This window comes from Alternaria hordeiaustralica (assembly GCF_023758085.1).
Source record: "Alternaria hordeiaustralica strain BMP 2776 chromosome Unknown scaffold_39, whole genome shotgun sequence".
NCBI lineage: Eukaryota > Fungi > Ascomycota > Dothideomycetes > Pleosporales > Pleosporaceae > Alternaria > Alternaria hordeiaustralica.
In genome coordinates, this window is record NW_026056811.1 from 138,797 (window position 1) to 162,903 (window position 24,107).

The 24,107-nt window shown below is 53.1% G+C and overlaps 6 protein-coding genes across 6 annotated transcripts; 3 read left to right on the forward strand and 3 right to left on the reverse strand.

Moving 5' to 3' along the window:
• Positions 1-1,522: 1,522 nt before the first annotated feature.
• On the reverse strand, positions 1,523-4,135 carry J4E84_010314 (uncharacterized protein; the record flags this gene model as incomplete). Its single annotated transcript, XM_049392870.1, has 8 exons — positions 1,523-2,488; positions 2,535-2,566; positions 2,613-2,883; positions 2,931-3,013; positions 3,062-3,427; positions 3,477-3,601; positions 3,653-3,995; positions 4,045-4,135. The coding sequence occupies 8 exons, from the start codon at positions 4,133-4,135 to the stop codon at positions 1,523-1,525; spliced, it is 2,277 nt and encodes a 758-aa protein (XP_049239428.1).
• A 263-nt stretch (positions 4,136-4,398) lies between these two features.
• Positions 4,399-5,677, reverse strand: J4E84_010315 (uncharacterized protein; the record flags this gene model as incomplete). Its single annotated transcript, XM_049392871.1, has 2 exons — positions 4,399-4,434; positions 4,493-5,677. The coding sequence occupies 2 exons, from the start codon at positions 5,675-5,677 to the stop codon at positions 4,399-4,401; spliced, it is 1,221 nt and encodes a 406-aa protein (XP_049239429.1).
• A 626-nt stretch (positions 5,678-6,303) lies between these two features.
• J4E84_010316 (uncharacterized protein) lies at positions 6,304-7,871 on the reverse strand (the record flags this gene model as incomplete). Its single annotated transcript, XM_049392872.1, has 3 exons — positions 6,304-7,016; positions 7,069-7,729; positions 7,776-7,871. The coding sequence occupies 3 exons, from the start codon at positions 7,869-7,871 to the stop codon at positions 6,304-6,306; spliced, it is 1,470 nt and encodes a 489-aa protein (XP_049239430.1).
• A 941-nt stretch (positions 7,872-8,812) lies between these two features.
• On the forward strand, positions 8,813-10,072 carry SSN3 (cyclin-dependent protein kinase; the record flags this gene model as incomplete). Its single annotated transcript, XM_049392873.1, has 2 exons — positions 8,813-8,949; positions 8,995-10,072. The coding sequence occupies 2 exons, from the start codon at positions 8,813-8,815 to the stop codon at positions 10,070-10,072; spliced, it is 1,215 nt and encodes a 404-aa protein (XP_049239431.1).
• A 1,565-nt stretch (positions 10,073-11,637) lies between these two features.
• J4E84_010318 (uncharacterized protein) lies at positions 11,638-12,366 on the forward strand (the record flags this gene model as incomplete). The annotated part of the gene is made up of 3 exons (XM_049392874.1): positions 11,638-11,889; positions 11,937-12,183; positions 12,233-12,366. The coding sequence occupies 3 exons, from the start codon at positions 11,638-11,640 to the stop codon at positions 12,364-12,366; spliced, it is 633 nt and encodes a 210-aa protein (XP_049239432.1).
• Positions 12,367-14,529: 2,163 nt separating this feature from the next.
• Positions 14,530-15,736, forward strand: J4E84_010319 (uncharacterized protein; the record flags this gene model as incomplete). The annotated part of the gene is made up of 2 exons (XM_049392875.1): positions 14,530-14,627; positions 14,689-15,736. The coding sequence occupies 2 exons, from the start codon at positions 14,530-14,532 to the stop codon at positions 15,734-15,736; spliced, it is 1,146 nt and encodes a 381-aa protein (XP_049239433.1).
• Between the last annotated feature and the right edge of the window lie 8,371 nt (positions 15,737-24,107).

Below are 24,107 nucleotides of genomic sequence, written 5' to 3' on the forward strand. Positions count from 1 at the left end.
GCATGAATCTGCAAAGCCGTAACATCATCGAACGCATAGAGAGAATTGCAACCTTTCAGACGAGCAACGACTTTAGCCACTTGCCCAATCGCTTCCCGCTTGCGCAAGCACCTGTAAATGCCTTTCTCGCGAGATGTATAATAAGATCCTGATACTCGTACACGAACAAGAACAAAGCACCGAACAAAGAAAACGCTTGATCCCAATCCCCAATCGCCTGCGGCGCACACGGAATAACGGAACACCTCGTCCTCATTACTATGTCGTTACTAGTCTTAAAGACGCTCCAAATGATAGTGGCAGAATACACCGGAATGTAAACTATAAACAAAATGATCAATGTAGTTCCCCAACTGATATGAGACGAAGCCTGAAAAAGAAGTGGGCCCACAATCAGCCAACCTGTGAGCGTAACGATGCAGGACCCAACCACATCATGCTGTACCATAAGGCCGGCGAGTGTTGGCCAAACGAAAATGCTCGTTAGACCGGGAAAGATCAGGCCGTACATAATGCAGACGCGACGCTGTTCGATCTCCTTCTTGGTATTCGTATCCTTCTGCTTCGCGATGAACGCGCACAACCAGAGTTGCAGAAATGCATGGAAGATACCAGCCTGCATCACCGCAAAAGGAGCGAGAAGATTCTGCACCTGAGTATGGTCTACTTCTTCAAACTCTTTGTGATGGCGGAAAGCTGGTACCCATTGGCGAATGAGATCGACCGCAGCCCAGTTCGTATATAATGCGTATCCGATATAATGTAGGTTGTGCTTGTGATCGTTCTGCAGAATGGGTATCCATGAGGCGATTAGAGTGATGACCCATGCTGCCCATGTCCCAGGGCCGTAGAATCCGTTAATCTGAGCGTAGGCGGAGGAGGGTTGAGACATTTCGACCAGCGCTTCGAATTGATGCGGTATTGCTCTATCGTCCACAAACTGAGAGGGAAGTAAGATATTGCTATCGAATGCGGCTTCTTGAGAAGACGGCTTTGACCGTAGCTTTGATCGCTGTAATGTGTTGTAGACAGGCGGCAACGAGGCTGATCGGAGGCGGCAGGCGGAAACAGTACGTGAAGAGAGGGCGCTTTTGACTCAGACTGGGGCTTGGCTTTGGTTCGGGCTGATCATTCAACCTGTGCTTTGGTATACGAGATCGTCGTGGTAACTCCAAGGTGAGACCGTACTTGTGCCGCCACACTCTCAGATTCGTGTCGAAAAGCCGAGGACTGTGCAAATGTCAACAGCAGAGAAGTAACAAGAAAGAGTAGCGGAAGAGCCGGCACAACAGCAAGTATATCCTCAGGCGGCAATCCAGCCTGAAGGGGAAGCGCACGACGTACGTCTGTGGCGTGCGCTCAGCCACACTTGCCAAAAGTGGGGCCTGAGTGAACTAGACCGGCCTGGACCAGCCACTACCAGGCCAACAGCCAGCAGCAGGAAACCGTCTGGATAAAGATAGATGGATTGTACGCAGTTGAAAAAAGAACGGCAAGGCAGCCATCTTCACATCCCTGTCTGTCACGGCCTAAGCCCCTCCGGCGACCCCTCCTCCCTATCCCCATCCCCTCTCCCTCCCCCTCTCCTCCTCATCCTAAACCACCCCCCAACACCGCCTCTCCCCCTCCCCTCTCCCCCCAAGTCCCCATCCCTCTCCCCCATCCCCACAACAACCAACTGCTCCCCCTTCCTCTTAACAATCCAATCAACCCTCATATCCCTCTTCTGCGGCCCCTCCTGCGGCCTTCCCGCAAAAAGGCCATCCGACGGCGGAGAGTGGTATCCTAGTACAAACAGCACAAGCGGCTCGCAGAGATCCGTGATGAGTTTGATGCGCAGCAGCACGGCAAAGTAGATCAGGATGAAGATATTGATGAGGAGAGTGAGGGCGAGGACAACGAGGAGCGCTTTTTGGTAGCTCTTTTCGCCGCCGGACATGTACTGTGCTACACGGACGGAAGCGTTGAAGTATTGCATTTGAGGGGTGTCGAAGTCGTCGGCGGAGGTGTTGGAGAAGGGTTGGAAGGGGAAGTTTTGGGTTAGGTCTAGGACGGTGCATGTTGTCATACTCAGTAATGCTTCCGCAGGACTCGGTAAGGTCTTGTTGAGCTTGGGTTGTGTGAGTTGGAGTTGGGTGAATATACGGGCTGTAGACGCGTCACCGTCGAAGACTCCGTTGTTCAGACTGAGGGAGTTGAGGAGGTTGAAACCTAGGTCGCGCCAGCCGACGAGGGCGGCTCTGTCCCCGCTAGAACGGAGGGGTTGGATGGCGCTGTCGTCGCTGTGCTTTCCGTTTGCGTCGTCGCAGACGGCTTCGAGGCTTTGGCCGCCGGATGAGGCGTTGTAGCGTGTAGTGCAGGAAGTTGTGATGCCGGCTTTCATGGAGCAGAGGAAGTAGTCTTCGGTGGTGTTGTCGGGTGCTTTGCCGAGCAGGTAGACTTCTGGTCGGTCGCCGAGCTCGTACGGTACTTGAGTGTGGTTTGCGATCTACCCAATTAGTCTTTCGTCTTCCGATTGAGACAAACCCACTTACCGTGTTTCCTGCTTTCGGGTACTTGAGAAAAACTGTGTGACGTTAGTAGAAATCGTTCATGCAGAGGACCGGACTAACTTGGTCTAGCACGCGAGTGATCTTCCGTCTCGTCCTTCCATCCAAACACATCATCGAGCACTGTTTTGTTGTTTGTGTTGGTGCCTTCTGGAAATCCTAGGATTGGCCACCAGTTGACCGACTTCGATCCTTCTTCCATGGGAATCGCATTGGGCCAATTGGTATATATGAGTGGAGCTAGCTCTTCCTCTTTGGCGTTGACACACAGTGCGTTGAGTGCGAAGCTGGCGACTGAAGCGTGGATAGAGTAGGAGCCACCGTCATGAAGATCCTAGGATCATTAGTATGGGTTGAATGTGGCATGAATGATCTACCTACTTCTGGCTGCAGCAAATCATTCTGGACATTGCGAGCTGCTGCCGGTATCCCTCGGTGGGGGACGGCTATAGTGATGTTGTTGACTATACCCAGGTTAGCGAAGTAACATTAGAGAATCTTTGGCCACGTACTTATCCTGCCTGCCTTCTCAGATTCAGTTGCGACATCATGATCATCAAGCCAAGCAGTAGTGACAGTGACGTTGTTGTCTAGCGACGCACTGATCGGCTTTCGTTCCAGAAGGCGCTCAGACATCCAAGCAGGGTTTGTTGCAGCTGCTTGATCGTCCCATGCTGACATGTATTTGATGAAGTTGCGGCCGCATAGCGAAGACCACTTCATGGCAAGACATGTGCTACCGCCCCATTGTGTGTCGCCCACGTCAGGCCAGGCAGTGAGACAAGTCTTATCAGCTTTCAAGGTACTGGAGAAGTCGCCATCTACTTGGCCAGCAAGCATTTGATGCTCCCAGGGCGGGAGGCGTAGCTGTGGTTGCACTGAGATGTGTTAGCGACTCGTGGTAGAAGACCAAGGGTACTGACATACCAAGAGCACCTGCAGCGGTTGTATATAGCAGAGAGAGAATGGCAGTAACCAGTGAGAGTACTCCCAATACACTGAAGCCAGCGACCCTGACGCTGTGCCACCCGCTGAATAATTTCCCTGGTTGACTTTCCAAAATCAGCCAACGTGAGCGCTGGCCCGAAACGCTGTCAACTTACAGAATCCAGGATCGCATCGACACACTAGCCAAATTGATGCCTTTCTGCTGAATAGCTCTTCGCGACAGGACCTGCCCTATGAACGCCAAGAATACCATCACGAACGATAGCTCGACAGTCTTGGCGATGAAAGCCGTCAATAGCGCCGCCGAGGAAGGGGAAAATCGCCCACGTGCTGATACGACATGTCCATACTTTGGCTGTATCAAAGCGACGATGAAGAACAAGGCCGAACATAAAGTCGAGTATAATGACGTCAATAGTAGTGTTATTGAATATCCGCTTCGTTGTGGTTCAAGGAGGCCTTGGGTGTATAAAAGTGGTAGCATGCTCCTCGAACTATCTAACCGAATTGAGTATTTCACGCATACAAATCAGGGGGGTCGCCTTACTTTTGGAGTCGGCGGTGAAGCTCCTCATGCTGCGTCCATCCGCTGGACTGAGGAAGGGGTTCTCCGCAGCGTCGTCTCGCGGGCTCGCCATGCTGTCGGGATGATGGCCGTAACCAAGACCATGGACGACCCGCTATATACGCGAAGAGAGTCTGAAAATCAAGGATAAGCGAAGGATGGGGCGCAGGTCGCAGATGCGGCGCGGTGAGGTGAAGCAGGTTATGATTATTTTAGTGGTTTCAGAGCGGCCGAGCGGTCGTCTGCGCCCCACGTCAGCGCCGTTGATCGTCTAGCAGATCACATTATCGGATGCGACGGAAACTGAGGAATACGATGTCAACCATCTAAATGCCATTATTTCTGATCTAACATGTGCTTGAACTTTTCGATCTGTGTCATTGTCAGCAAATTTTGCATCTCGAAGTGTCGCAATCTGACGTGGGCTCACCTTGGTACTAAGATACTTCTCTACTTCTTCGCTCTTGATGCCCTTCATGCCGCCTGTTTTCCACGCAAGCGGAACCATGGCGACGCGCTCCCTCACGACGACTTCTCTATTCGGCCCCTCGACAGCATGGACTTTATCTGGGTTGTTGGTCAAAAGTCTAATCCCTCTGTCTCCGTCTAGGCCCAGATCCATGAGCATAGCCGTGGCCAAGCCGTAGCTTCGCGCATCTGCAGGATGCCGTAACATGATGTTTGCTTCGTACGTGTCGTTGCCTAAATCTTGCAGATTGTATGCCTTGAGCTTTTCGCCTAGACCAATCCCACGACCCTCTTGGCGGAGATAGATAATAGCACCACCAGAAGGCGACAGAGTAGGATCGGCCATAAGCCGCGCGGCTTCGTCGAGCTGCTCACCACAGTCGCAGCGCGCAGACCAGACAGTCTCGCCGGTGTAACATTCGGAGTGTATGCGGACCATAGGTAATTCTAGCGAGGAAGCTGGCTGTACGTCGCCGTTCTCGGATGAGGATGCAGAGGCTGGCGACAACAGGCCGTTGCTCTTGTCCACGTGCGCCGAGTCGGCGTCGGGCTTGCGCTTCGAGGGGACGCCCTCCTGCCTCTTGAGCTGCTCAACCCGCGAGCTGGTTCTCCCAGGGTACAGGCGTCCTACGTATGCGCCTCTCGTCATGCGGTCTAGCTCCGTCTCTCCCGGGCGCTCTGCATCCAGCGATCTCGAGCGTATTTGGCTCCCAAAGACAATTGCCAAGTGTTCCTTCGTGTCCACGCTGTTCCTGTACACGTGCAGCCACATCTCATGCCCTGTGGTTGTGGGTATCCGCGCACGCACTTCGCACTCGACTGTGGGCAGCTTGGGCAGCAGGTCCGGCCGCGGCGTGTCGGTGCGCACTGAGGTATCGACTGGTATGGAGCGGGGTGGCCGGGGCCGCGAGGGGGTCGAGACGCCCGGTGTCGCTGGAGGCGTGAAGGCGGGCGATATTATCGAGGGCGGCGGGCTGTGGTGTTCATCGCCGTTTGCGACCCGGTCCGGCGTCTCTGCCTCGAGCTGTGACGTCTGGAAGTCGAAGCCGTCTCGGCCGGCGCTCGAGAGGTGTGGTGAGAAATGCGGCGGGAATGCGGTCATGTTGGAGGAGGGCATGTTGGAGGAGGGCATGTTGGAGGAGGGCATGTTGGAGCGGGCATATAAAATAGCACAGAGGACAAGTGAAAGTGCAGGGAAGTAGCTCTAGTACTGCAATCGCATCGCAAGTGAGACTGAAGGCGTGAGGTACTCTCCAGCGCCAGTGGGGTCGAATGACTGAATGACATATCCGAAGCCGCTGCTCGGACCCGCCGCCTTCTAGCCGCGGCTGCGCAAAATCACTAAGCACACCACTTGTGTCAGCAATTAGGAATCGGGGTAGACGCTTCCGACGATTATTTCCCCGACTCGGCTGACTGCCTACCCGTCAAGTCGGAGCAATTCACAGCTGGTTTTCGGGATGAACATGTGACTCAAGAATTTCGATTTTCTGACTACAGAACCTTCCTTCACATGCGAACAAATGCTTTACATTGTCCTCAGCTTTGCATTCGAAAGTGCCTCTTTCTGTGCATTCCAGGCAATTGCTGATTCGGCCAAGAATGCGGCTTCAGGATCTTCGGCATTTTCGAGATGACCACTACGTAGAGAGGGAATTGGCTTGGGTTGTGAAGAAATTGCGCGAAGGCGCTTTGCCGGTGACGTAGCGGGCTGCTCGACCTTGTACCAGAATCGACGAAATCGGCCCCGTCAACCCTTGAACATCGCATGAATCAATCCACCCGACGCTCTCTACCCCAAACCTCGTCTGCGTTCTTCTTGCCTTTCGTCTCGGGTACAAACCACGTAATGAAAACGAAGAAGAACGCTGACAGTGCCGCGAAAATGAAGTAGACATATCCGTGCAGCTTTGCGCTTGCCAGCGGAAAGAACTGTGCCACAATGAATGTAGCGATCCAATTGGCTCCGAGCGCAATACTTTGTGTTGCGTCGACAGCATCCGGGCCCACCAGCTCGCTCGCTAGGATGAAGGGCACCGGACCAAGACCAACAGCAAAGCCAGACACGAACAGCAGGACAGCGACTGCGGAAAGCACAGAGATCGACTTGATGATGCCAATAGCAAGTAGCAGCGAGCTCGTTCCCATGATGGCAAGGGAGCTGAGCAGGCAGACCTTGCGGCCCAGCTTGTCAGCGAGGGGCGCGCAGCCGGCGGTGACGATGATGTTGAGCGCTGAGACGGCAAGGTTGAGCAGCGCGGAGTTGGACTCGAGTAAGCCTGCTAGAAGCGACACGCCGTACATGACGATGCTGTTGATGCCGCTAAACTGCTGGGCCAGCATGACCATGACGACGGCAATAGCGGCCTTCTGATAGTCGGGATGGCGGAAGACTTGCATGATGCTCAGCGTCTGCTCTTTGCCTGACTCCTTGGGCCTCGCCTCAGCCGACCCATCTTGGTTGCTCAGTAGTGTCTGCTCCTCCTCTGGATAAATATTAGCAGGCTGTCCATCAATGGAGAGACTTAGACGACGTACCACTGACATTGCCGGAGCCCGAGACTCCCCAGTCGTTCATCTCGTCTTCAATGTCTGCATGTTCTCCCCTGATCTTGCGCAAAGTCTTCTTCGCGAGCGAGACATTACCCTGCTCTGCGATGTACTTTGGGCTCTCGACCGACAACAGTAGTCCGGCGCCTTGTACAGCACCGATGACGCCTCCAATGGCCAAGATGAGCCTCCAATAAGAGTCGTGGCTCAAGAAGTAGCCCAGCAACTGCGTGATCAGAATGCCCACGTTGCACCCGATCTGGGTAAAGGCACCAAAGAAGCCCTTCTCGCCCGGCGGTGCAATCTCAGAGATGTAGAGGGGCACAATGACGACGGCCGCGCCTGCACCGACTCCTGACAACAGCCTTCCAAACGCCATGACTCCAATGTTTGGGCTCAGCGCCTCGAAGATTGGGCCCACGGCGAAGAAGATGGAGAATAGCTGCATAGACCTGAGGCGGCCGTATTTGCCTGCCACTGGCCCTGCTGAAAGCGCTCCTACCAGACCTCCCAATGTGTATAGCGATCCCACGACGCCCCATTCGGTTGGGCTCATCTCAATGCATTGCGGGAGATTCGGGCCAGCGACGGCCGACGTGATGGACTTGCGTTTACAGCGGATGACATCTTCGGGCGCGTTCAGCTCAGACTGGGCGTGTTAGCTATGCGCCGGCAAGCATGACGTTGGGACCCACCAGGTGAAAGCCGAAGAGGAGCGGGCCGAGGGTCGCAATGGACAGGATGTAGACAAAGTAGCCCGTCAGGCTGCTGAACCACGAACGCGGGTCCATGGTGGGTTCTACGTTACGTGGTAGATGTGAGGTGTGAGGTTTGGGGCGCCGTTGTAGCTTCCTGGACGTGTCAGCCGCCTCGTAGAACGTGACATCGCGATGACGATGCTGCACCGCGCCTACCTGTTCAGACCGCTCAGATAAGAGCGATAAGAGTCAGATTATCACCGCATAGATATGGAGGTTCCAAGGCTGTTACTAGGTGTGAAGCTTGAGGTTTCACGGTGGTGGCATGTGAAGCTTGGACGAGGACTGGCCGAAGCAAGTGGTTGGGTCCAGTACTGAGGCTCTGCGGGGAGCCATACTTGGTAGGCTCCATTGATACGTGATTGGAACCTGTTTCTCAACCCAGAGACCCTCTAAATCTCAAGCCAGACATCCTACACATTCTGCGCATCTATCGACACCGAAGCTCGCCCTCTCGGACCGCGTCCCACACGTGCAGGACTCACCGGAATAGTTCCGTGGACGCGTTACGGCCGCGTCGGGCGTGGAGACGTCAGCTAAACGAGAGGCTGAGGCAGATGGCAAAAGCATGAGCCAGCGCTCCAATTCCCCGCCGGCCTCGTCGGCTTCTGTTGCGGCATCCGCCCGAGCCCCATCGCGCAAGAACAGCACTGCGACAGCTCCCGACGGTACGCCTCTGCTTTCTCTACGTGTCCATCAGTCACCCTCTCCTGTATGTTCGCGTGTCCTTCCCCGTCCAGCCTCCCCTCAAGTCACCGTCGCTTCACGTTGCCTCATCTGGCGCCTCCTGGCTGAACGCCACTGCCTGCGTGATTGTTGTTCCTGCCGTCAGCAATTGCCGTTCGTGTCCGCCTCACCCCCTTCTGTTGACGTTGCTGGACCCTGCTGCATCTTCCGAGCTATCATTTCTACATTAGCCCCTAAGAGCGAGTACTAAACCTGTTCCTGAAGACCCGCTAGATTCCGTTGATGCCATGTTCACTGGCTACAACAACAAGAAGCGAGTCACAGAGCGCTACAAGATTGTCGGCTTCATCAGCAGCGGTACCTATGGACGCGTCTACAAAGCCGAAGGCAAGAATGGCCGCACCGGCGAGTTCGCCATCAAGAAGTAGGTGGAGCGGACCTTGACCGCCATATCTGCTAATTCGCCCAGGTTCAAGCCGGACAAAGAAGGCGAACTTCAATACTCTGGCATTTCGCAATCAGCCATACGCGAGATGGCGCTGTGTACTGAGCTGGCACATCCCAACGTCGTGCACACCGTAGAGATCATCCTGGAGGACAAGTGTATCTACATCGTCTTCGAATATGCCGAACACGACTTACTGCAGATCATTCACCACCATAATCAACCCCAACGGCAGGCGATACCTGCACCGACCATCAAGTCTATTCTTTATCAGCTGCTGCAGGGACTGGTCTACCTGCACCGGAATTGGGTCATGCACCGCGATCTCAAGCCTGCTAATATCATGGTCACCAGTGCTGGCAAAGTCAAGATAGGCGACTTGGGTCTTGCTCGCTTGTTCTACAAACCGCTGCAATCTCTCTTCTCAGGCGACAAGGTCGTCGTGACAATATGGTATCGCGCACCTGAGCTCCTTCTCGGTAGTCGTCACTATACTCCTGCAGTCGATCTGTGGGCCGTAGGGTGCATCTTTGCTGAACTGCTATCCCTACGACCCATCTTCAAAGGAGAGGAGGCAAAGATGGACAGCAAGAAGACGGTCCCGTTCCAGCGCAATCAGATGCAGAAGATAGTCGAGATCATGGGCATGCCAAGCAAAGACCGGTGGCCGCTACTGACGGCCATGCCCGAACATCCTCAGCTCTCGTCCCTGGCCTCAGGCAACGCTGCACGATTTCCGCGTCCTCAAGGTGGCGATGGCTTAGAACGATGGTATCACCAGACCCTCAACAACAATCAGTATCCAATAGGCTCTGGACCAGATACACCTGGTCCCGAAGGACTCTCGCTGCTCAAACAGCTGCTTGAGTACGACCCCCAGAAACGGCTCACAGCGGAGAATGCGCTGTCACATCCCTACTTCACCGTTCACGGCAAACCAGCCGACAGCTGCTTCGAGGACTCGAAGATCAAGTACCCCGTCAGGAGGGTCAGCCAGGAGGACAACGATATCCGCACGTCTAGTCTACCAGGTACTAAGAGGAGTGGCCTTCCGGACGACTCAATTATTGGACGTCCCGCCAAACGTCTCAAGGAAGGATGAAGAGACTCGACACCACAGTGTTGTGCTGGGCTGTGATCTGTACGGGCGATGCGATGCAGCTTCCCGTGTGTACGTACTGCCACAGTCGTTGCGGCAAATCTATCCCTGGTTGTCGGCATGGTGTTACCTGACCGGACCGATGAACAGCGGCCTTGGCAGCGCAGACGGCTCTGTGCGAGTCACCATCTTACACAAGCGTCTTGGTGAGGATCTTGGGACGCTCTCGGCCCTAATGCTGGTGTGACACGAACACGGCGGGATTCTGATGCTGTACCAGCATTAGTCGATGAACTGATCCACGACGACGCAGGGGCGACGCGTTCGATGAGCAGGTGCGAGTACACTGCCCTGCTGTATCGGTTTAGTGGGATCCAGGTTGCGCGAAACCCTGGTAATGGGCTCTGAAACCAATGGCACGTCTTGTCTGTACTCGGGAACTGCTTTCCTGTTCTCACTGGGAGCAGAGCAGTGTACAAAATAGATCCTCGGGCGTTTTGGCACATGCGCTGCGTCATCGCGACGGCGTTGGACTTGAGACATTCAAGTCAGCCTCTCTTTACCTAACGCATACACAACGAGGGAAAGACGTCCTGTCAACGGCAGCTACCAAGTACAAGTGCGACGTTTCCCGGGACCAAAGTGTCTTTGACACCACCTGGGCCGAGTTGGACGACCGAGGCGATGCTATCGCCATGTCTCAACGGTGGTGCTAGGCTAGATCATCATTTATGCATTCATACCACATATTGGTCTCCTTGTTACTTCTTCTACCAATCGCAGCCTGCCATAGAGGGACTATGCTGACTCACCCTGCGCATGCTCATCTGGCTCCGCTGTAGTCACTCGTCGCGAACGCCACCCTGCGTGCTTGTGTTGCCGTTCTCCTTCACATGTCTATTTTGTGCGTTGATCTAACGATGTATGGAATTACAGCTAGCGTAGTGGGCTCCACGAGGTCACGGTAGAGGGGTAGTGGTGTGTGAACGGCGCGCACGCATCCAGTTCGTGGTCGGCGTTTGGTGATACCTTCAAGTAAGTTCGCAACAGGGTAGTGGCAACGCAGTGAAGAGACTAATCGAGTAGCAGGCCTGTACCGCCACTTGGCGTCTGCGAAGCGCAACGGACTCGTCCTACCTCTCGTCTACCCCGGCTGAGATTACACGAACGACCGCTGCAGCAGGTCTGCTGCCTCTGCTCATCATTCACCGTCAACGGTGCTCAATGCCGGACTGCCCTCTCTTGAAGTAGGCACCCGGCTGGTTGGTGCGCCTTCCGCAATCGTCTGTTTGCGGCGCTAGTACGTGAAGCCAGGCGCAACCATCAACAACACGCCATGGTGGACGTCAGCCCACGTCTTTGACCATATAAACCCCAGCGACCTCGTTTCCCTCTTACTTCGTCACTCGTTCAACCTATTTTCGCTCCTTAGATTGCCTTTCATTTATTCGCCTCGGTCCAGTGCCTGGCATCTCAGCTGCACTCGCTATCCTCTCACCTCTACCTACTGCACCTCTCCCTAGGCCACTCTCCTACATATCGACGACCACATATCTCAAAACCTAGCCATGAAGCTTTTCGCCAAACTCTTAGCTCTTACGGCAGCTACTGCTTTCGCCGCCCCCAGGCACGAGATCAAGCACCGAGATCTCGTCGCCGATGACGCTCCACACCAGGACGACCCGAATTTCATTAGCGCCGTCATGCGAGCTCATTGGTACTGGCGCAAATTGCATTGTGCGCAGGATCTTATTTGGGACACTGAGCTTGCCGACGCTGCACGGGCTGACATTGAAGAGTGTCCAAAGGACCCTGAACACGTACGTAGTTGGCACGATGACTGGCATGGCACAGCTGACATGAAAAGAAACGCTCCGGCAGTAACCTCTCTTCCGTGAACCCACCTCCTGACGGTTACGACGCCTGGATCGAGTTTGCCCGCACTGCCACGCACGGCTGGCACGAAGAGGAGACCAAGTACCCCTACGACAACCCACACTTCGATGCAGCATGGGGTCACTTCACGCAGATGGTGTGGCGCAACAGCACACGTCTTGGCTGTGCTCTTGGACACTGCGACGACGGCGTTAATTGGCCGGGTCGCTTCTACTGCTGTAAGTTTAACGCGCCGTAGCTCGAGGACATCAGTGCTGACACTCACAGACTACTCGTTCTTTGGCAATAACATTGCGGCTGGGCAGTTCGAGGCTCAGGTTTGGGCACCTGTATGCAGTGACCCCAGTGTTGGCGAGGTTCAGGCGCGCGAGGATGTCAACTTCGATTGGAAGCGAGTCTGAAACGCTCACGCTCCAAACGTGACACTGCGCTTCGCGTGTCGCCTGCGTAACGATGTTCACGACAGCGTCTCCTTTCCTCACCACCTTGTTTGGCGCTATACCCTGTCCACGGATCTCATTTCGCACATACTTTGTCTACTTGGAGATGTGCTGCCGCTTGTCAGGCATGCCTGATCATATCATTGGTCTTGACCACACCTCTGGTGTTCTCTTCTCGATGACCGATTCAAGTGGTTGGCTATGCTAGCACATGTTGAGATACTGTTGGGCAATGCTATGGTGTAGCCTCTTGGTTATGGTTAGACGAAATGCAAAGGGATGGTTACAAATTAACTTCTTGAGCTGCTTTCCCCCATTCAAACGTTGCTGTGTCAGCCACTGCGAAAGACGTCATGGACTGAGCATGAAGGTTCTCCAACTTTCGCTACGTCAAATAATGAAAGCCAGCAATCATGTTTGTTTCTTGAGGCGGCATAAGAGGAACGTATTCCAAATATGAAGCGATTCCAGAATTTGTCGACTTGGGACTTCATCGTGATCCAGAATGCCCCCAAACGATACGGCATTCACTTGGACCACAGTCCTGAGCACATGCGGTTTCTTAAGCACTGTTGCTGGCGTCCTATTCAGTAAAGTTGCCAGTCCAGACTACGAACAGCTCGTCGACTCAATCAAAGCTAACGCCCTCCTCCTTTACCCCGGCACGTCAACTACCGTCTTCACTTGCCGCACCAAGCCAACGTGGTTCAGACGTAGTAAGAAGGACCTGTGGGCTGCGGCGTTGACTAGAAATGCGGATAAATTGATCTTGAAGAAGGTTCACGGGAGAAGCAGTAGGGAGGCGGCTTTGAAGGCGCTGGATAGCGAAGTGAAGAGAACGCTGAAAGAGAACAGGGAGCAGATGGATGTAGAAGCGGACTACGTGCTTGGGGAAGAGTTTGAGCAGAGGAGTGGGAGAAATGGAGGGGATGCGGGCAGTGAAGAGGGGTTGTGCTATGGGATGCCGGAGTCCTCGGGATGGAACGTTATCTGAGGACACATCTCGTGACCTCACGAGAGATTAGGAGCAGAGTAGAAGGCGAGACCAGAGTCTTTGCAAAACCAATACACAAGCGTCGTCTAAACCCTGAGAAGTAAACTGGAGACACAGATAAGTGTCGGGCCGAAAGCTTTGGAGTATTCTTAGACAGTAGAATCGGAACTCATCACGCATTCATTGCAGAGTCATCCTTGGCTACCGTGGTTGAATATGGAGACGACCATTCCAACGAACAGCCCTGGCAAACCACAGTCATCGACTTACCAACCCACCAACGTACACACCCAAAGTTCCTCGCGAAAAGACTTCAAATTCGAGCGCGAGCCCACAAGACAGTAGAATCGGTAAACATGATCAAAAAGTAAATAATCGGACGATTTCAAGTCAACGCCCAGCTATACAAGCCTCATATTTGGTGTCGCGAACGATTTTTCAGCCTCATGCACTGCACGGGGCCTCGCGATCGGTGCCTGCGGGCGGCAATTCCGCGGATCGCGAAGCACAATCGGTCCTACAAGACACGACAAACCCCCCCATGATCTCCATCTGACCCATAACCATCAGCGAGATCCTCTTTAATCCACTCTTGTCAACTCACTTTTCCATCCCTCGTTTCGAGAACAGCGTACGCAGAACATCGGCATTTTGATCAGCGACGGAAGTCGGTCATGGGCGGGCGATCCCTGCATAACGGCCATGCGCCAGTGGACGGATTGCATCATTGAACGCCACCATGGCCTCGAATCTTGCCTCGCACGCAGCGAGAGCCGCAACGCGCGACGGGCAAGCCACTCGGAGCCCCCACTAAAGGCGTGCTTTTGTCCGCCCTGAGATCAGAGATACAGGCAGGCACGGCGGGTGAGGGGCGTGGCGGATCCATCTCCGCGTGGGTTTAACACGAGCGACAGGCACGAGAGAGTCTAGCCCTCTGCCTTCCCTGGCTGCACCTTCCTCGTGGGTCTCGCGCGTGCTTGCCAGAGTCTACGCATGTTTACCGGGTTTTAAGGTTGCGCCTTCCTCCTGTTTCCGCCATTTTCGACGAATTGACTGCAATCGATCGACATCACGAACCCGACTATTCACTCACCACGACATACCACACTGCACCCACCTTGTAGCCCACGATGCTGGAGCGGCAGCAACATGCGCTGCGGGACGACGCCAGAGACGCCGCGCCGAGGTTGCCAGTCTCACTCACAGGAGAGATCAACGCTGCTACACGGTATGATCCTGGTGTTGTATCACTTCGAAGCCAGGCCACGATGCTAATAATACACGTCCAGTTCTCTGCACACAAACCTTAACCGCCTCATAACCTCGCGCCTGCCGCTTGCGCTCCCGCCTTACACGACAGACGCCACACTCTACGCAACCGGCCTGCTGCATTTCGCCCACATCTTCCTCACCTTCGAGTCACTGTGGGCGGATCTGCTGCGCGACCATGCCCCAGCCTCACATACCGCCTCCACACACCCCGCAGTCGATTCTGAACCCGCTTCCCCACCTTTCTCGCCACTGCTCTCGTATCTCCTAGTGAACCCGTACGACTCGCCCTCGCTCTTCACATCGACACTCGGTGCGCCAACACCGCCATCTCCACAACTCGCTGCTTTTCTGAAAGCGCTGAGACCGAGGGGTTTGATACGGTCAAGTCGGCTGAAGAGGGATCTGGAGTACCTGCTTGGAGTACACCCCACAGATCTCGAAGTCTTGCTAGCAAAATACCCCGGAGACAAGGTCGCCGATTTCTGCACACACATCCGCAAGAGCGTGAACGAGAAGCCCTGGACGCTAGTCAGCTATGCGTGGTGTTTTTACATGGCCGTCTTCTCCGGAGGCCGCTGGATACGAGGGACGCTCTTGAAGGCACCTCCAGGTTTCTGGCCAGAGCAAGATGGCGAAGAGACGAGCCTGGAAGAGCGCGGCTTGTCATTCTGGCATTTCCTCGGACCCCACGACGGCGAAGACATCAAAGCAGATTTCAAAACCCAACTCCTCGCCGCGGATACCCTCTTCACACCCGACGAGCGCGTCGACATCATCGAAGAAGCAAAGAACATCTTCCGCCTTTGCGCGACACTCGTAGACGAGCTGGATGAGTCGATCGGCACAGATATGTCACGTATGGACGCCGCGCCCTTAGTTCACCCCGAACCCAAGATCTCGAGTCCGACCCGAAAAGAGCCTCTCGTTGATACGAATGTCGCTGTCATCGGACATGTGACGAAGACGGGTGACCCGTTCAAGACATTTCTCAGAAGGCCAGAGGTCACGGGTACTCTGGTCGCTATTGGCTGTCTGGCTGTGGTCACGTTGTTCAAGTTGCAGTGAGACAACAACACCATGCGCCCGGTGTCACGACTGGTTTTCTTTTCGTCTTTCAGGACATATTCGGCGGTTCTTTTTCTTATGGTTCACATGATTAGCGTTAATGCTTGCATCTGGCATGATGCGTTTTCTTTATTTCATGGGCGGCATGGTAGTATGGCATCACGACTGCACCTCTTTCTGCGTCTGGGTTTCATGGGCTATGGCATCATCAGGAGTTTTACTCGTCTTTAGCGGGCTAGGATTAGCCTGCCATTTAGTGGAGTTCTTCTCATTCAGCTTTTTCCGGAAACTCATTTGAGGCTACATGAGTAGTCGGTGCATGTATGGAGAATAGGCGTGAGATACCCCCCTGCAGTAGTTTATAGATACATATGATTTATGCTTCTTCATCCTCGTTGTTCATGATCATAATGTAGCTTCTGCAGTGACATTAGTGCAAAGGGTTGTCGCATTTGGTACAGTAGCATGTACACGTGTTGCTAAGGAAAGACAGGTTTTATTCAATTTATGTAAGGAGATATGGAGATACGTGGATGATGTTGCTTGTTGCTGTCGGTGTGTGGTTGTAAGGAAATAAGGGGATGCGTGACCGTCGATACATGTTCTTGGGCTTTTCTGAGGATGACGGTCGTGTGCTTGCCTCCTCTTCTTTCTGAGTGTTTTTGGTGGGTTGTGGTATGCCAGGAAGGAGATGACAAAAGAAAGATCCTCTCGTAGCCACAGGACATATCAAATATGCGTCCATTCGATGTCGTGAGCGCGTGCTTGACACTCACGGAATCAATGCAATATTTTCCGAGTGCTCTCGTCGAAAGAGCCACCCGTACCATGGGCTTTGCGTAGATGGATCCGGAGGTCCGCTGGCCGGAAGTAGCCATTTCCGTTGACGCGGTCGCAGCCGTGCTGTGGGCAGGAATATTCAGACTCGTCGTGCACGGTACGCATATGCTTGACCCATTCCTTCGATGACGTGAAGGTACCCCGGTCCCAGTAGGACCTGCTAGCAGGTGCCGACTCAGTGCACTCTTTCTTCGGGCACCATTTGCGATCGTATGCTATGTCGATCTGTTCGCCCTCGCCGATGTGATGATAGTTCCGAACGTGTTGAGTCAGGTGGTCTCTGCGTTTGAAGCCATTCTTTCCTCGATACTTCCTGCAAAACTTGCATGGAAAACGCCTAGCATCCTCTCGATGGGTTCGTTGATGCCTCTGGTATGTGTCCAGTCGGGAGAACTTCTTCTCGCAGTCCTCATGCTTGCAGATGAACGAAGCATGGCCTGTAGTCGAAGCGTGCAGTCCAACCTCGTACTGGTTCTTGCCCACATACATGCATTCATCGCAAGTAAAAACATCATAATGTGCAGCTTGCAAGTGTGTCTTGTAATTTTGCGGTTCGTCGCAGCAGAAATTGCATGAGCTTATTACGCATTTTCGAGTGCCATATTGTGTCTGCAGCTGTTGCGGCTCGAGGTTGGCAGACGCAACTGGGATGGACTCGACGACTCGGTCGAGCAAACACGAACCGTTGTTGATCAAGCTGTTCGCATAGCGTTTAGCTTGGTTTGTTCATTTGTTTCGGAAAAACTGACCTCTCCATCTGGCTTCTTTCTGGCATCACTGCATTTATGCCGTTCACAGCATACTCAAGCGCAGTATTGGGGTCATAGATACCCGGATGCCCGAGCTGCGGACTTGACTGTAACTCAGACCACAAAGTACATGGTCTGTTCAGCATGCAGTCACCGGGTAGTATGCCATAGTTGTGACAACCAGTGTTGAAGTGAAAAGCTTCACTTGTTGGAGCGCAAAGAACTCGGGGCGCCTCGTAAATTTGGGGAGCATTCAATTGGTTTGCGTGATTCCGAATAACATTGAAGACACTGCGCACGCCCTTTTTGTTAGCAAAGTGTAAAAAAAAAAGCTCACCCAAGATCTGGGAAATCGTCCATGATTGGCAAGGCAGACGGAGGCTGCAGCGTGCCTAACCGAAAGCGTCGAGGCTGAGCAAGCCACTCAAGTCGATGCGTTGGCAGTCGTAAAGCAGCGCAAGAAGGCTGAGGCGGCGGTGGTAGGCGAAGCGTGAAAATTTGGTGGAAACCGCAAGCAGGATCCAGCGGTAATACATACTTGCCGCCGATAAAGCCTCCCGCTGCTTTAAGGAGGACAGCGAAAAGGGCGAGAGCTGCCAGGCTGAGTCTTGGCTGCATGCTCAGCTGAGGAGAAATGGTATGATTGGATGTTGTACGCGAAAGGGCCATGGCCCTTTTTTGGTGAGCAATATGAGAGCTTGATGTGCACGTGTGAATCGCCTGACTGCGTGCTGGTTGAGACGGGATGTTTGCTGGAAATGTACATTGTATTCGTATATAGCTTGAGAATTAGGGTAGTGCTGGGACGTGTTCGCGGTTGATTTCAGTGTTAAACGAGCGTACAAAAGTCCATGTCGCCATCGATGGGGATACACGTGTGTGTAAACTTCGTGCAGGCGTAATTAGTTCTTTACAAAACAACGAGCCGCGTACAGATACGATAGGAATAAAGATTTGGCGAATTTGTAACCGCATCTCCGAACAACGGATGTTTTGTTGTTGTCCAAATAATGGGGCCCTAGCAGGTAATCATCATCAACCACTAGCCAGATCCATGCTTGTCCAACTCTCCATACCACTCTTCTTGACGAATTTGTTCAGTTTCAATGCCAAGAGGAAAAATTCGTTTGGCGATGGGAGTATTCGCGTCTTCGTCTGATTCGAGGAAAATCATGAACTTAGGATACGGCTCGGAGTGAGATGCATATCGCTTCTCATCCCACGTCATGAGATGCATCCAATATGAATTCTTGATTTCTCGCCGTAGTTCTCTAACTTCGTCTTCCCACCAAGAAAGTGCATCATCCGCGTTTTGCTCGAGCGTACGTAAGACTTGACCAACCCGGATCCCCTCAACATTGCGAACTTTAGCAACCAATCTAAGACTTGGTGCGCGTCGGCCTGGTAGGTAGATACCCAAAGCTTTGTACGGCGGTTCGGTAAGAAACATAGAGCTGATTAACTCATCAAAAGCTCTCTGTGGCAGAGGTCTTTTGTAAACGCGCCGTTCGGAAGAACATGGGCTCAGTATGATTTCGCATCTGCCGAGATGTAGCCGCACTCGCCCTGGAAATAGCCCCAGAAAGTACGGATTGAAGCTGAACTGGCTCAGATCGAGCCAACACGGACTACCAAACTGTGGCAACATTCCTGGGGGATTGAACCTCATGAATTCATACCAATTTCGGATTTTTTCGTAATATAGCTGAGGTAAGTTGCGCGCTTGGAAGATTTTGGCAGGAAAGTATGGTCTGAGGCCTGGAATAGGCGCAGTAGTAGTAGTAGTAGCGGGGCCCTGAGGTAGCGACAAGATCGCGTGCTCGATGTCGATAATATCCTGCTCAGTGGGCTGTAGCCAGGAGAGTTGCCTGTCGATGCGTTGCCCATGGTTCACCGGAGGGCAAGGATGATGGCTGTGGTATTGAGACGCGAGAATGTAGCGAATTGTCTGACGCCAGGACACATCAACGTTCCAAGCTGCGTACTGTGAGTCTGTGGTTGCATACCGAAGTATTATCTCCAGTAATTCAGGAATGTCGAATACACGCCGAGGGGAGAAAAATAGATCGCCTGGCTGTAGCTCACGAGTAGTGCCAGACCGTGGGGCGCCCACGGACCGAGTATGGTTTGAGTATAGCTGCAAACGCGCATCGATTTTGTACAGCAGCGCTCGCCTCCATTCTTCCACTCCAAGCATCACAGATGGGTGCGGTTGCTGTGACCATCTCGTTTGATGATGTACTCCGTTGTGATCGAGTTCAAGGGCCAGGAGATACAGGCTGCCCAACTGAGGTTTGTTTGCGTGCAGTAAACTAAGATCTTGGTCCGGAAAGTGTTTTGCGATCAGTGAGTCGTACGGATGGTATTGCGCGCATACTGGATCCGGGGTAGTGGAAGCCATGGCGATATGGCTTTGGCACGGTGCTGCATGGAAGGCAGAGAGATGGGCCGGCCTTTATAGTTAGACATGGCATCGAGCTCAGTCACGGGAAGGTGATGCCTGGAGTGGTGTTTTGGTACTGTTGAGTCTAGTGCTGCCGATGTAGGCAGGCGCAGATCACGTGATGCGGCCCGTGCCCCGGCTGCCTTGAGAAGTCGCAGCACATAAAATCCATCATCCCCTGCAACTTCATAACTTCCCATTGAAAATTCACGAAGCCTATCCTGACCCCTGTTCGCGGCAATATGAACACCTCAAATATGCCCAACGAAGGCGAACAGCAAAGGTACGACAACAACGATGAAGGTCTGCATCCCGACGATGTTCTAATCACGAAATGGTTTCCAGAATGCACAACCTTGGAACTCCTGGATGACACGTCAACCCGATATTACATGCTCAGAGAAGCAAAGGAAGCAGAGGCTGATATCAAGAATGGCATAAATCGAGTCCCACCACAGGTACCCTGGCCAAAGCCGCCTCCCCGACCTCGATGCCAATTAGAGGTCGGTATTGAAGAATGGCGACGACCGCGAATCCGCATGATGAACCGACTCATCGCTCAATGGACTACAGCGAAGACCACTCATCCTCCTCCTCATGGAACTCAAGCTGCCCCCGTCACACCGAAGCGTTCGCAGTCTCAACGACAAGGCATGAGCAAAGCTCATCACGCACTGCATGTCGCCGAACTCTTAGAGATGATCGTTGGTCTATTGGATCCCAAATCGATGCTGACTCTTTGCTCAGTTTCAACCACGCTGCGAGCTGCCGTCGCGGTTGTTCTGGGATTACAGTACCGCAAAGCTTACCCGTGTGCTCCCATCGAGTACAACGAAAAGATTCCACCGGACCTAGAATGGATTGAGCCGACGAAAGCAGAGATTGCAGAGTTGGAGCTGGATATCCGCGACCGTTCAGACCCGGATTACTACTCCAGGATACCATTCGTCCCCACAGCTCGAATCACCCAGGCTCAATGTCTCCCAATCGAGACTTGTGTTGCCGCTCGAGCTATGTGGAACTCTGGCCGTCGAAGAGACCCTTGGATTCCTTATCTACCACTTGATGCGTCAGACAATCGTTGGCTTGACCTTAGCCAGATCAAGATCAACCCATATCTGAGCCATTGTTTCGGCGATAGAGCCCAGGAAGTTGACGGGATGCTTGAGATCAATCTGTTGTCTGGCCCGGCTTATACAAGCCGGTCTCCATTTCTTACAGTAGATTCCTTGAGTACTCTCGTCCGGCCAATGTACGCAACGCAACCTCCCTGCAAGAGTCTTGGTATATATGTCCATATATCAGAAGCGCAGCTTCACCACAGGTATATCCGCCATCTAGCGTTTGTCGAGGCAGAAGACGGGGTAACCATTGGCCAGCTTGTTGACGCAATAGAACAACAGTCGCCCGCAGCCGTCGATTCTTGGATTGAGGACGTTACGGTGCACCGTGAAATGTTCGAACACTCACATTGGACCGACTTTTCTCTCACACTATCCGACGCACGAGATCAATGGAGCGAGTCTTGCGAGTGCGAGGTCAGACCGAAGATAGTGGTATTTTTCGACGGACCAAAGCCTGCATCGCACACGGCTTGTGTGGCAGAAGCCATATATAGTCTGACTCTGGCGGATCGTGTGGAGGAACGATTAGTAAGACTGAGTAAGGACTGGCGGGACGCATTTGATCAGTGGGATGAGAAGGAACTTGAAAGCGAGCCTTGAGCAAACTATGTTCAGACTTAGTAGCAACTTCCCAGGAGATTGAAGGCCGCCGTCAGCAGCTAAATGACGCCTTAGGAAACGTGCTTTACAGCCATATGGGCCCTTCCATAGATCGACGCCATGCGCAACCGCACATTGCCAGATGGACAAATACAGGTGGCGGAGATCAGTAGTTATCCTATAGACAATTCATCGGTTGCAACGAGCGAAAATGAGAACAAGTGCACGCATCATCCACTTATCGCTGAACTCAGGCTTCAAGGTTATAGAGAACGACCCATGTGTTTTCGTCGAGGGAAGACCAGCCTGGGCCGAGACAAATGGAAGTCGTGAGCTTCGCTTTACGTGTATGTGCCTAGCTTTCACTACAGTGACTTTCAGCATATGAAACGAGTGCGGCATCTTTACTCTACTTTACATGACTATCAAGTAACATGAGACGAGTCTCGACACCATGTAAAATCCTCGGGAAGGGCCCCTCAATACAGTACACAGTACGATAACGCCAACTGTACACCATTAACACCCTTCTTCTGTGCCACAATAAAAGCGCTGGCTGACCTCAAACACCCATATTGACATAGCAAAAAGACACTGCAACACTAGAAGAAAAGCACCCTCACACCGTCCCCTCTCTCTGCTCCCCCGACCCATGCTCCGGCGCAAAAGGATCAAAAGGAACAACAACCTCTTTCTTCCCAAACGCCTTCTTCAACCCCACTTTCATCCTCCCCCATCTCGTCATCTCCTTCTTCTTGACCTCCTCAAACGTCATATAACTCTTATCAATCTCTTTCAGCCGCGCTGCTTCCTCTTTCTCAAACTGATCAGCGCGCTCTCGAAGTCCAGTGATGACATGCTGACGAAGACGGTGATTGGCGAATACCATGTCGTGTTCTGGATGCAGGACAAGGATCTCTGGGATCTTGGTGATGGAGAGACCGGAATCGGCGATGCGGTGGTAGAGGAATGATTCGAGATCCTCAGGGCACCATGAGGGCTGGGCTGGGATACCAACGAACGTCGCACGAGTAGCGCGGATGATACCGAAGTCTGTTACTTCGCCCGCTTCGTACTGTTTGAGCAGATCGCAGATGAGCTGGCCGCGCTGCAAAAGTCGCACTTCACGGTGTGTCCAGTTGCGCTTGTATTCGGTCAGATGAGGAGGTAGAAGCCAGCCCTCCTGCGAAAGCTTGTGAGCGTCGTAGAAGTTCTTGAGCTTGTTCCATGCGTTGGGGAAGAAGTAACCTTTCCAGAATTTTTGGCTGTAGACTGCGGCTTCGACTAGGATGCGGAGGTAGTAGTATAGCTCGTGTTGGTTCTGACCGTTGGCTGGGCGAGATGAAAAGGACGCGGTACTTCGGCTGGCTTGCTGGGGTATGTCGAACATGGCTGCTGCGGTGGGGTTGCGACGGTGAGTGTTTTTGCTGTTGGCAGCTTCGACGTAGTGTATGCCTTTGTCGAATTCTTCTTTGCTGACGGCGACAGTAGCGATGGACTTGGCCTGCGCTTTTGTGAGGATGCCTTCTTCTCCAAGACCAGTCATGAAGATTTCGAAGTGCTCTGGTTTCAGTATGTGGCCGCGCTCCTCGGGGAAGAGCTGCGCGACGATCATCTCGTGGTCTTCGCTGTTCATGAGTCGGCGTTCGACAAGCTCAGCGTTGTTGACTACAGCGTTGTAGCGTATGATCCAATTGCGCTCAACAGAACCTTTTGGCATCTGACTCGCGCGGATGTGTACGCCATTGACATCGAAGGTAGCGTCAGGTATCTCACCATCGACGTGGCGGGCTTGAAGATGAAAGTGGGCATTGATACGATCGATGATGTCAATGTTATTCGGACAGCCGTCTGCTGCGTAGAAAGCGAGATATCTGACAGCCTGACGCCTTCTTGCGGCTTCGATAGCCTGATTTGCGGTTCTTAGATGGGTTTGGCGGTGGTTGAGCGCAGAAAGACTGTTCGGCAGACGAGCTATGCCATGACTGTCTCTGGGTCCCACATGCTTGCCGATGGTATCCAAAGGCTTTACGCGCTTACTTGTATTCGCCTGTGGTTTGATGGTAGCATGGCGCTGATTCAGCAGCTTTTCTGCTGCGCGCATGCCCTCTATGGCCGCCTTGAGTCTATCAGTACGAGCATCAGAACTGATGTTGGTATCGTCGACGGTAGCAGGGTCGGAGGTCGTCCGAAGTACAGGGTCATCATCGCTATACTTTCCGTTGTCGGATCTGAGACCACTTTCCACTGGGGTTTCGATGATAGGCCTCGCGTTGTTGATCGAGAACTTCGCAAGTGGTGTGATATGTGTAACATCGACTTGACTTTCGTTGGGGACTGATATCGCGGAATGCGCGTCGCCAAGTGGAGTCAAAGGGCTTGTAGGTGGGGTACTTGAAGGGACCATATGAGATGATGTAGTAGCCTCGGACTCGAATATTGTGTCATCCGCTGTCGAAAGTGGTGATGGAGTAGGAGATGTTTGCTTCTCGAAGGTTAGTACATCTTCTCTCAGGTCTCATCTAAATCACTGACCTCTTTTTGCTTAGGCGACTGGAATCGATAGAGTCTCTTGGGAGTGGAAGTAGGTGTAGCCGGCGCAGAGGGCGAGGGAG